We start from the raw sequence: 13,553 nt of genomic DNA, 5'->3' as shown, positions 1-13,553 counted from the left end.
CTGACTTTTACCTAATGTAACCTCAGTTCAGTTCAGTTCAGTTGCTCAGTCATGTCCAACTCGTTGCAACCACATGGACTGCAGCATGCCAGGCCTTCCTGTCCATCACAAACTCCCAGAGTTTACTCAAACTCATGTCCATTGAGTCAGTGACGCTATCCAACCATCTCATTCTCTGTCATCCCCTTCTCCTCCCACCTTCAATCTTTCCCAGCATCAGGGTCTTTTCAAATGAGTCAGTTCTTCACATCAGGTGGCCAAACTATTGGAGTTTCAGCTTCAGCATCAGTCCTTCCAATGAACACCCAGGACTGATCTCCTTTAGGATGGACTGGTTGGATCTCCTTGCAGTCCAAGGGACTCTCAAGAGTCTTCTCCAACACCACAGTTCAAAAGCATTGATTCTTTGGCACTCAGCTTTCTTTATAGTCCAATTCTCACATCCATACATGACTACTGGAAAATCCATAACCTTGATTAGACGAACCTTTGTTGGCAAAGGAATGTCTCTGCAAAATTTTTAATATGCTGTCTAAGTTGGTGATAACTTTTCTTCCAAGGAGTAAGCGTCTTTTAATTTCATGGCTGCAGTCACCATCTGCAGTGATTTTGAAGCCCATAAAAATAGTCTGTCACTGTTTCCACTGTTTCCCCATCTGTTTGCCATGAAGTGATGGAACAAGATGCCATGATCTTAGTTTTCTGAATGTTGAGCTTTAAGCCAACTTTTACACTTTTATCAAGAAGTTCTTTAGCTCTTCTTTGCTTTCTGCCCTAAGGGTGGTGTCATTTGCATATCCGAGGTTATTGATATTTTTCCCAGCAATCTTAATTCCAGCTTGTGCTTCCTCCAGCCCAGCGTTTCTCATGATGTACTCTGCATGTAAGTTAAATAAGCAGGTGACAATATACAGCCTTGACATACTCCTTTCCTGATTTGGAACCACTCTGTTGTTCCATGTCCAGTTCCAACTGTTGCTTCCTGACCTGCACACAGATTTCTCAAGGGGCAGGTCAGGTGGTCTGGTATTCCCATATTGTTCAGAATTTTCCACAGTTTGTGGTGACCCACACAGTCAAAGGCATTGACAAGTCAATAAAGCAGAAACAGATGTTTTTCTGGAACTCTCTGGCTTTTTCAGTGATCCAATAGATGTTGGCAATTTGATCTCTGGTTCCTCCGCCTTTTCTAAATCCAGCTTGAACATATGGAAGTTCACAGTTCACATACTATTGAAGCCTGGCTTGGAGAATTTTGAGCATTACTTTACTAGCATGTGAGATGAGTGCAATTGTGCGGTAGTTTGAGCATTCTTTGGCATTGCCTTTCTTTGGGATTGGAATGAAAATACAACCTAGTCCTCCTCAAGTAATGAGGAAGTGTGTAACTGGGTGAGGACAGGTCAAAGGGCTCCATGGCCACCAGGCCCCCAGGCAGGTCACAATAAGAGACTTCCCAGTGACCCTCTATTGATGCCCTCACCTGCTGACCATTGGTCACTCACCTGGACAGGAACTTTAGGAGAAGCCTCTCTTCACCAAGCATAGATTTTGCTCATTCTCCAGCAGATGGATCAGTTCTGGTTTGGGAACAGGATACCCTGATCATGGAAAAATAGGACAGCAGTGTTCGAGTAAAGGTACAAAAGTGTTAGTTACTCAGTTGTGTCCAACTCTTTGTAAGCCCATGGACTGTAGCCTGCCAGGTTCCTCTGTCCATGGAATTCTCCAGACCAGAATACTGGAATGGGTTGCCATTCCCTTCTCCAGGGAAAAGGTACAAATGATCCTCTCTATTCAGTATGATATTCAAGGATGAGAGCTTGGAATGAGCTTTATCCCACACATGTAAAGAAACCAAGAGTACAAATGCCATCCTTGGACCAAAATGCTGCAGAGGGTAGAGATAGCTATCTACCTAACACCTATTCCCCTTGATCTCCATCCCACAGGAACCAATTCAAGGGGCCCCTTCCCTTTATGCACAGCCACGGGACCCCAGGGAGGTGACACCTTTTTCTTGGAAGTTATTTTCTCATTAACCTAAGTCAGTGTTTCAACCTCCCTGGGTATCAGAACTACTTGGGGATGCCTGGTTTTGATCATTAACCAAATGGAACCAAATCTCTGGGGAAGAAGCCTGGATGTGAATGCTTTAAAAGCTCTCCAAGTGATTCAGGTACCCAGGGAGAACTGTAAAGCACTGTATAGGTCAACTGATGCCTGACTGTCCGACCACTTTCGTTTTATTTGGAAAATGTTGAAAGTTTTGCTATTCGGAAGTTATGATTTGTGATGGTGCAAAGTGAGACAAAGGGACTCCGTATAAACCAGAAGACATTTGCATCAACAGTCTCAGGGCAGAAATTAATCCTTATACTATGAATCTCACAAAAAGCCTGTTGAGTGAAAGACCCTGGACACAAAGCAGTGCACCCTGTGTGATTCCGTTTATGTAATGACCCAGAACAGTTTCAATCCAACATCTTGGTGTGGAGGTCAGCAATGACCCTAAAGAGTAGTGTCTTTGGTGGGGAACCAACTGAGAGACAGTGGGGAAAACCTGCTTTGGGGTGAAAAGTACTCCACAACTTGATCTAGGTGGAAGTCATATGAGTGGGTACACAGAAAAATATATTAATACAATTGAGTTAGACACTGGAGATGGTACATTTTCTTGAATATAATTATACCTGAAATAAATAAACATATTTAAGTAATAACTCATGCTAAAAACTGTTACAGTTGTCTTTGGGCAGCAGCTTCCTGGAGGGGAGAGAAATAGGTTTAGAGTGAGCAAAAGGTACTGTGAAAATTAAGTTAGTGGGGTGGAGAGCGTCTTATCAGGAATAGGGGCTGACAAGGGGTGTGAGTGCTCAGAGACCATTAGTTCTGCCCACTATTAACAACTGCTTTTGTTAAAAAGTTGACCCATATTTTGTTTACTTCAATTGACTTCTTCAGAAGGGGAATCTTGTATCATGTGTAAATGACGAAACTAGTTTCACTTTTCATGAATAGGTAGCATCAAAATATAATAATGAAAACAGAATAATGTTATAAATTCCAGTAAGCTTATGTGTCCTTCCAGGCATTTTGAGTCAGGGGTTGCTCCTTGTGTTGAAAGGAAAATTAGCCAAAGTTAGAGGAGGCATCAAAGACTTCTCACACAGATATATCATATAACATCTCTTATATGTGGAATCTGAAAAGAAATGATACAAATGAACTTACTTACAAAACAGAAAGAGACTCACAGTCTTAAAAAACAAACTTACGGTTGCCAGGGGGAAGGGATAATTAGGGAGTTTGGGAAAGTCATGTGCCTACTGCTATATTCAAAATGGCTAACCAACAAGGACTTATTGTATAGCACATGGAACTCTACTCAATATTATGTGCAGGCATGGCTTGCCTGGCTTGTGGACTCTGTGGGAACAGCCCCTCATCTCCAGCCCCTGCTTACTGGGTTATGGGGACACTTAACCCAACATAACGCCAATTTCCTTGGTCGCTCAGATGGTAAAGCATCTGCCTACAATGAGGGAGACCCGGGTTCAATCCCTGGGTGGGGAAGATCCCCTAGAGAAGGAAATGGCAACCCACTCCAGTACTCTTGCCTGGAAAATCCCATGGACGGAGAAGCCTGGTAGGCTATAGTCAGTCCATGGGGTCACAAAGATTTGGACACGACTGAGCGACTTCACTTTAACCCAACATAGCTTGACCATTGAGTTTTGTTCCAGTGAGAATCTGGAATAAGGGCCTCAGGCTGAGGCCAGCCTGGGCTAGGTATTGGAGTGAGGATGAGCTTGGTTTAGTTCTTGATTTTGCTTCCTGATTTTTGGCCCCTTGTGGTGCCTGGCTAGACACAGGGAGACCAGGAAAGAAGAGGCGGAACAGGGATGCAGCAGGAGTTATGGGTAGGAGGGAGGGAGGGTGGACTTCAGAGGCCTTGTCTACCAGTCAGGACTGAAGTGAGAGGGTATAATGAGGAAAGAGGCTGTGGGTTCCCCACAGAGGAGGCAGGTGGACCCTTACCCAGTGAGACCAGGAGTCTGCAGGTCTCCAGCATTACCTCCCAATACAGGGTCCTCTGTGCCAGATCCAATTGCCCCCACTCCTCCCAAGTGAAGGTCATAGCCAAATACTTGAGGATCATCAATATCTGGAAAGTTAAACAGAGACAGCCACAATGACTTTGAAACTTTGGGATGAGATTAGAACCTATTTCTTGGTCACTGCTAACGCTGCAGAGAGACTCAAGGCCCTAAACACCAAGCACAGTAGGGAGCCAGGCTCTGCACTGTGTTCAACATGGCGGCAGAAGCTGCCTTTGGGCATAATGTGGATGTGCCAGAGAGAAAAGCCATCCATGGGGGACGATGTTGGAGAACACAAGTTTCGGACAAGTCCATAGGACTATAAGGAGCAGACAGCAAGTGCTCTGGCATGTCAGAGCATGGGAAAATAAGATAAGATGGGAAAATAAGATAAAAATTCCAGCATGGTGGCAGCAGCTGAGCCTCACTTGTCCTCACTGTGTGTCAGCACCATGCTGACGGCTTCACAGGTTGTGTTAAAGTGTCTAAAGTCCCTGGTCTGGACCCAGATTCCTAGGTTTTCAGTCCAGCCTCTAGAAACAAAAGTTTGCCAGGTTACATGATCTTGGGGAAAGCACTTCATTTCTTTGAGCCTCAACTTACCCATAAATATAGCAATAGTTCCCACTTCACAAGGCTGTTGTGAGAATTAAAGAAAAAAATATTGCAAATGCAAACACTGGAGTGAATGGCTTGTGTAAGGACTCAATATGTGTGTTTTTGTGTGTGTTGAAGAGTTTGGAAGTTTCTTCTTTTTTTGTAATTAGTAATAATTATATTCCTCAGAACCATATCAGACTTACAGAAAAAGTCAGCAGATAATAGAAAATTCCCATATTTACCACCTTCTTCCCCAGTTTCCCCTATTATTAACATCTTACATTCATTGGAATATTTGTTACAAATACTGAACCAATATTGATATATTAACTAAAGTCCATAGTTCATTCTATCTTAGTATTTATCTAATGTCATTTTTCTGTTCTAGAACCCCATCCAAGATACCACACTGCATTAGTATCTCAGGCTCCTCTTGGTTGTGACAGTTTCTCAGAAACAATGCTTGTTTTTGATGATCTTGAGAGTTTTGAGGAGTATTGGTCAGGTGTGTTGTACGATGCCTCTCTACTGGAACTTAATTGTTTTTCTCATGATTATGGGATTATTCTCAAGGCCTTATGGGTGGAGGGAGAAGATCACAGAAGGATGCAAACTATCAACATGATTTATGCCTGCCTGTTGAATTTGACTGATTACTTGGCTGAAGTAGTGTTTGTCAGGGTTCTCCACTGTAATTACTGTTTTCCCTAGTGTCCATACTGTACTCTTAGAAAGTGGGAAGTTATACTCCCTCTCCTTTAGTGTGGAGTGTCTACTAAGATTTTTGGAATTCTTCAGCACTGAAGATTTGTCTTTTATTCCCCATTTATTAACTTCTTCAATAATCTATTTATATAAATATGTATTCATATACCTTTGTACTTTGAGGTATAATTGTATATATATTGTTGTTCATTGTTGTTCAGTCGCTAAGTCATGTCCAACTCTTAGGAACCCCATGGATTGCAGCACGCCGTGCTTCTTTGTCCTTCACTATCTCCTGGAGTTTGCTCAAACTTATGTCCATTAAGGCGGTGATGCCATCTAACCATCTCGTACTCTGTAATCCCCTGCTCCTCCTGCTATCAATCTTCCCCAGCACTGGGGTCTTTTCCAATGAATGGGCTCTTCACATCAGATGGCCAAAGTACTAGAGCTTCAGCATTAGTCCTTCCAATGAATATTCAGAGTTGATTTCCTTTAGAATTGACTGGTTTGATCTCCTTGTAGTCCAAGGAACTCTTAACTGTCTTCTCCAATTCCGCAGTTTGAAAACATCAGTTCTTTGGCACTCAGTCTTCTTTACAGTCCAATTCTCAAATTGGTACATGACTACTGGAAAAACCAGAGCTTTGCCTATATGGGCCTTTGTCAGCAAGGTGATGCCTCTGCTTTTTATATACACTGTCTAGGTTTGTCATAGCTTTTCTTCCAAGGAGCAAGTGTCTTTTAATTTAATGGCTGCAGTCACTGTCCACAGTGATTTTGGAGCCCAAGAAAACAAAGTCTGTCATTGTTTCCACTTTCCCTCATCTATTTGCCATGAAGTGGTGGGACCAGATGCCATAATTTTAGGTTTTTGAATGTTGAATTTTAAGCCAGATTTTTCACTCTCCTCTTACACCCTCATCAAAGGCTCTTTAGTTCCTCTTTCCTTTCTGCCATTAGAGTGGTATCATCTTCATATCTGAGGTTGTTGATATTTCTCCTGACAATCTTGATTCCAGCCTGTGATTCATCCAGCCCAGCATTCCACATGATGTATTCTGCATATAAGTTAATAAGCACAGTGACAATATGCAGCCTTGACATACTCCCTTCCCAATTTTGAACCAGTCCATTGTTCCATGTCCGGTTCTAACTTTTGCTTCTTGACCTGCATACAGGTTTCTCAGGAGGCAGGTCAGGTGGTCTGGTATTCTTATCTCTTTAAGAATTTTCCACAGTTTATTGTGATCTACACAGTCACAACAAACTGAATAAAACCAGAATTAGATGTTTTTCTGAAATTCTCTTGCTTTTTCTATGATCCAACAGTTGTTGGCAATTCAATCTCTGATTCCTCTGCCTTTTCTAAATCCAGATTGTACATCTGGAAGTTCTTGGTTCATGTACTTCTGAAGCCTAGCTTGAAGAATTTTGAGCAATATCTTGCCAGCATGTGAGACAAACACAAGTGTACAGTAGCTTAAACATTCTTTGGTATTGCCCTTTTTTGGGATTGGAATGAAAACTGACCTCTTCCAGTCCTGGGGCCACTGCTGAGTTTTCTAAGTTTGCTGACATATTGAATGCAGCACTTTAACAGCATTATCTTTTAGGACTTGAAATAGCTCAGCTGGAATTCCATCACCTCCACTAGCTTTGTCCATAGTGATGCTTCCTAAGGCCCACTTGACTTCACACTCCGGGATGTCTGGTTCTAAGTGAATGACCACACCATTGTGGTTATCCAGGTCATTAAGAAAGGCAAAGGAGAAAGGGAAAGATATACCCAACTGAATGCAGAGTTCCTGAGAACAGCAAGGAGAGATAAGAAAGCCTTCTTAAGTGAACAATGCAAAGAAATAGAGAAAAATTGGATAAAATTATATATATATATATATATATACACATATATGTGTATATATATATATACACATATATATACATATGTATACATACACACATATGTATATATACATATACATATGTATACTATATACACATACATACATATATATACACATATACATACATACATATATATATATATATATATATATATACATATGCTCAGATTGTTCCCTCTCTGGCTAATGGGAGCTCTTTCAGTTGGTTTCCTGTGTCTCTTTGACATGCTCCCATAATTGTGGGGGCTTGGGGAGTACCTTACTTTCTGGCATTACTAAGAACTCCATGTATCTTGCCCCAGTCCTAGATTCAGCCATTTATCCAAGGAGCCTTGATTCATTTTATTAGAGAATTGTATTAGAATCAAGATCTGGCCACTAGGTGTTCTAACTGTTACTGGGATGTCTTTGCTTTAGGCTCTCTCAGCTAACAAAACAAAGAAGTATGTGTATATACTAATCTGTATCTGTATACACCATCTGTATCTATATTAAATTAAACATGAGTTCTTACTGACATCTCCACTGTAATCCACTACCAACATGGATCATGAATCATTCTAATCTCCTTCCTTTGCTCATCTGTAAATTCCTGCTTCAACAGTGACACTCCTGGCTCCTACCATTCAGCACCCATTTACTTAATAGCTCAATTCCAGTACATATATTATAGAGTGGTATTGGAAATGTTAACCTGTACTCCTGTGGGAACAACTTTATCATCTAAAGTGCGTATTTGCAGTTCATTTTGTCTTTACTCTTATAATCTCACTCATTTCCACAATCAGCGCCTTTCCCCCATTTCCTCCCATGAGGTTGTGTCATAATTCATAACACAGATTCTCCGATTGCACTCTGTATTATTTTCTGTGATCCCTCAATCTGATAAATTGTTATTTTAGTTTGCATACATTAAGGTTCACTTTTTGTGCTATACAGTTCTATGGGTTTTGACAAATATATGACAGTATCACAGAGAATAGATTCATAGCTATAAAAACCCCCTGTGCTTTATATATTCATCCCTCCCAACTTCCCCTCAACTCCCAGCAACCACTGAACTTACTGTATCTATAGTTCTGTCTTTTACCAAACATCACAGAATTAGAATCATAAAGTTGTCTTTTCAGAACAGCTTCTTCCACTTAGCAATTTGCATATAGGAATATACTACATGGGCTTCCCTGGTAGCTCAGTGGGTAAAGAGTCTGCCTGCAGTGCAGGAAACCCAGGTTCAATCCCTGGGTCCAGGAGATTTTCTGGAGAAGGAAATGGCAACCCACTCCAGTATTCCTTCCTGGAAAATCCCACGGATGGAGGAACCTGGTGGGCTGCAGTCCGTGGGGTTGCAATTTTACAAGAAGAACAGAATTCAATGAGTCCCCATGTACACATCATTCAGTTTCAACATTTATCCTAATTTTTGCTACCCTTGTTTCATCTGTCACCTCCATTTTTTTCCTAGTTGGAGCAGTTTAAGGAAAATAGTATGCATCTGTATAAGAACATTTTAAAAAATACAACCACAATACCATTATTATACCTAAAAAATAAAAAAGATTCCTAATAAATACTCAGTCCATACTTAAAATTTCCTGATTATACCAAGGATGGGAATATATTGTGAATTTGTTCAGTTCATCATCCGAACAAGTCCAAAAATTACATTTAATTGTAATGCCTCTTAAATCTCTCTTGGGGAAAGAAGACAAATCTTGTCATCAAAAGAGAGAGTAGATGTTATTTAGAATAAAAGTGCAGCAAAACAAGCTGAATTTTGTTTTGTTTTGTCCTGGTATTGCATTATTAGTGCATCATATTCACTCAACACTACAATCTGCACAAAAAAATATGCAAATACCTTGGCCTACAGAAGTCATGCTCAAAGTGTGGTCCTGAGCCAAAAGCATCAGCATAACACAGGAACTTGTTTGAAATGTAATTTCTTGGTTCCCACCCCAGGCCTACTGAAGCAGAGACTCTGGTGATGGAGCTCAGCAATCGCTGTGTTAACAAGCCCTCCAGGTGGTTCTTTAAAAAAAAAAAAACAGTAATAAGCTTCAGGTGTACAGCATTATAATTCAATATCTGTACAAACTGCAAAGTGATCACCACCACAAGTCCAGTTGCCATCCATGACCATACAACTGACTCTCTTCATCCATTTTGCCCATTCCACATCCCCATTCCCCTCTGCTAACCACTAATCTTATTTCTGCATTTGACTTTTATTTTGTTCATTTGTTTGTTTTTAGAGTCCACATATGAGTGAAATCATACAGTGATCTGATAAGGGGTTAACATCCAAAATATGTAAAGAATTCATACATGTCACAACAGGAAAACAAACAACCCAATTAAAACATGGGCAGAGGATCTGAATATTCTTCTAAAAAGAACAAACAGATGGCCAACAGGCACTTGAAAAGATGTACAGGGAATTACAAGGAAAATGTAAATCAAAAGCATGAGACATCATCTTACACTGTTAGAATGGCTATTATTGAAAAGACAAGAAATAACAAATGTTAAAGAGGACGTGGAGAAAGGGAAACCCTTGTACACTGTTAGTGGGACTGCAGATTGGTGTAGCCACTATGGAAAACAGCAAAAGGTTGCAGCCGTGAGTGTGAGGCTGCGCCATGACAGGCAGCCTAGATTAGGAGTAGGCCTGGTTTTCCAGGGTAACATGATTATCAGGCCACCTGGAGCCAGCCAATCAATATGCGCCCAGTAAGGAAAAGGGAACCTATCAGGGGAAAGCTGAAAAGCCCGCGAACGCCCAAGTTTGAAAAAAAGCCCGTGAAGGTTTGAGCCAATAAGATTACTTTGCAAACATGTAATCAATCCACTTAAGCCAGCTACCAACTGCTTGTGCACACCTTATAAATTGGGTAACAGCTCGGGCTCAGCGCTTTCTGACCCTGCACCACTGCGTTGGTTGCGGCAGTGAGCCCTGACTCGAGTCAGCAATAAACTTCCCTTTTTTGCGAGTTGCATTGTCTTGGAAGCCTTCTCTCTTCCCGCTCGGGGATTCAGACATCGGGCATAACATTTGGGGGCTCATCCAGGATCCCTTGACCGGGGAGGGAGAACACTTTCAGGACAGAGGGGAAGGATAAATAATAGCACCGGTGCTCAGACAGTTCAGGAAAGTCCAGTGTAAAATCCGAGGCCCTGCTGAAAAGCAGGAAGGTATCTGGCGCAGGAGAAAGCTTTCTATAAAGGGGGAACGGATTGGACGTTCCAGCCGGCGCAAGACCGAGGCCAGCGAGCGCGCTGGAAGGCTGCCAGCTCTGCGGGAGGGGGAGTTCCTCTCCTGATCCCGAATCTGGTGAACAGCGGATGCCATTCGGTAAGGTGAATCTGCTACCGGGAGGCAAGAGAATTCAGGGGGCCCGAAAACCCAGCGCTGTGTTGTTGGCCGACGTTTCTTTGTCCGTGTGTTTGTCTTTGGCTCTCCGTGTTTGTGTGTGTGCCGGCCTTGTCTCTGGTCTCCCTTTTCTGGAAGCCCAGGGAAAAGTCCTGTAACGCCTGGGTGTCTGTAGGTGGCAGGAGATGTCTGTAAGTCCACCCCTTTTGCCCCCCTTTCCCACCTCCTCCTCCTCCTTCTTTCAACCTGGCTTCCTTTCCTCCTTTTGAAATCTTTGAAGACATCTGAAGTTTTGTGTCTCTATAGAAGGTTTTCTGAAAGACTGTATTCTTGTATTTAAGGGAGTGTCTGATGAGGACTGCCAGGTTTATATGTGTGTGTTTTAACTCTGTTCTGTGTTGTGATTTGTGACAGCCATTTTGCTTTGTCTGGCCACCATTTAGACCTGCTGCCATTTTGTTAGAACTTGATTTTCTTTTCCTGTGCCGTGAGAGCACGGCTCTCAGGAACATTTATCTAGACCATCTCTAACTCCTGAGACTGAGAGAAAAAGGAAAAAAAAAAAGCCTTTAAAAATGTTATTTATTTCAACTTTTTTTATAAACTAGTAAATTTTATATTGTAATATCTAATTTATGACCAAACTTAGAAAATGAAGCTAGATCTTGCACTGTGTCTGTCTAAATATGTTTTGGTATGTCTTTGTCTCTGGGAAATATTTTTTTAGGTTAATTTGTAAATGAGCTCTATTTAATTGGCTTAAAAAAAGGGGTAAGCGCTTACAAATCAAATAATTCTAAATTAAACAATAAATTCCAGGTTTAGGTGAACTGGGAAATATTCAGTACTAAATACCTGATATTAATGTTTGTTTGTTGACCTATCTAATATAGACATGTCTTAGAGTAATTAACATCAAGTAGAATATTTTTGTTGTACCTAGGTTTAATATAAGTTAAATATTATACCTATTACAAGTTTGTCAACAAGGAAATTACCTCGAGTGAAAAAACTTCTAAAAAATGTAAATGAGGTATGAGTTTGTATATAAACTCTATTAAGAATAATTATTCTTTAAGAATATCTGTCTACAATGGTCTCCCCAGATTGGCTTAACTTGAATTTCTAAGGGTTGTGCTAAACTAAGTATTGGAAGTCTATTAAATAATTATGTCATTTCCAAATGAAATAAGATTTTGAAACATTTACTACTAAACACTGATTTCCTTTTGCAGAAAAACTAAAGAGATTTGGGACTATAAATGAATAATGTTCCATGCCATCCTAAAATGTTTTAAGAAAGCAAGAGTTTTAGAAATTATCACTGGTATTTATGCTCACCAATCTATAAAATGCTAATATAAAAGTTAGCTCTTGATTGCTAAAGGAAAGCAGGAAGTGTGCTTTCAGTAAAGTATGAAAAAATAGTAAAAAGAGTTATGCATGATCAGGATTTTCTAAAATTGGATTACAATTAGTTAGATAAGTGAATTTTGTTAGGAATGACATGGTTGTAAGAAAACTGCTTAAGAGCCAATTAGGTCCAAGATAGCTGAGCTGACTTTCACTAGACCTTGAGCCTTGGTATTTACGCCCATTGTGACATATCAACAAGCTAAATGATACACCCATCAACATTGACTAAATCTGACCAAATGTTCTAAAGCTTTTAATTGATCTTTTCGATAAAACTTCCTAAATCGAATTCTTCTGAAGTTCCTTTGACATCTAGCTAACTTTGGAGTGTTTCAGAGGGCTCCTGAAACATCCCAAAGAGGGATATTAAACTGTTTATTTGGTTGGTTAAATTACATGAAAAAGATTATCAAATGAGTAATAAATCCGCTCAGGTTATAATGTATGAAAAATTACTAATACAGATATCCTAGAAAGTATATGGAGTTCTTAACATTTTGATACGTCTTGGTATTCTAATGAAAAACCTGATGACTTCACAAAAGTTAACAAAGGACTGAATGAACCAGCGAATATGCTTATAACTTTTATGGTTTCTATCTGAGAAATTACAGGTTTAAATCGTGTGTTTTCCGGGAATAGGAAAAACCTTCCTCTCAAACTAGTTATAAGAATAATTTGGTAAAATTACATGTTATAAACAAAACAATTATATTTTCTCTCTATCTGACTCCTCCAGAAATTTGAAACTCTTAGGTTTCCAGTAAGTTTATCAAATGAGCTAAGAAGGTTATCTCACTAACAGGTACAAAAATCTCAAGGAATTTTTGAGACCTTAAAAAGAAAAGAGTTCACCTAGATTTGTTAGGCAAAATCTGTGATAAGCCTTTGGTGTGAGTTTCCCAGCCCTGTTTTATATTAAAAGTTCAGTCTGAGATCCAATAAGTGTTTCAGCAAAATAAAAAGTCTATGATCAATTATGGTTATATAAATCATCAGACCAAAATTAGTGAAAACAGACCTATTTTGCAAGCAAACTAGCCTTAATTTGGTTGTACTTGATAAAAATGAGGGTAACTTTAGGGAGAAAAAGATATTTCAAAAAAATGTTAAATCCCAGTTTGTTAATGGAGGTCTGCATGTAGTAAGACTCATTTCTCAGATAGTTCTTTGCTGTTATGTGATATTAATGTGAAAGTTTGTTTCTGAAGCTTATCTCAGTAATCTATGTTTGGATGAAGATCAGATGCCTCATGACCTGCAACCAGGACTGGAAAAAGACATAATTTAAGAGACTGTCTCCAACCTGGATGGAAGGACTTTTTATCAGGTACTCTTAACTAGCTCATGCACAATGAAACTGAAGAGAAATTAACTCTTAGATTAATTCCCACTTCCAAAGGCCCCTACACTGGATTGGTCTATAGAGAAGACAGCTGACCTGATCTC

General features: G+C 40.1%; 1 protein-coding gene across 1 annotated transcript in view; it reads right to left on the bottom strand.

Moving 5' to 3' along the window:
• Positions 1-1,512: 1,512 nt before the first annotated feature.
• The window catches only part of LOC122421018 (zinc finger protein 211-like), a 30,445-nt gene continuing 18,404 nt past the window's right edge, over positions 1,513-13,553 (bottom strand). The window contains exons 5-6 of the mRNA XM_043436721.1: positions 4,042-4,168; positions 1,513-1,601 (exon numbers count right to left, since the gene is read on the bottom strand). Of these exons, the coding sequence (XP_043292656.1) occupies positions 1,519-1,601; positions 4,042-4,168 (210 nt within the window). The 3' untranslated portion in view covers positions 1,513-1,518. The remainder of the gene's footprint in view (positions 1,602-4,041; positions 4,169-13,553) is intronic.

The sequence above is a fragment of the Cervus canadensis genome, chromosome 18 (genome assembly GCF_019320065.1).
Source record: "Cervus canadensis isolate Bull #8, Minnesota chromosome 18, ASM1932006v1, whole genome shotgun sequence".
NCBI classification, from domain to species: domain Eukaryota; kingdom Metazoa; phylum Chordata; class Mammalia; order Artiodactyla; family Cervidae; genus Cervus; species Cervus canadensis.
Note: the sequence above shows the minus strand (reverse complement) of the source record. Positions and strands in the feature narration are given on the sequence as shown.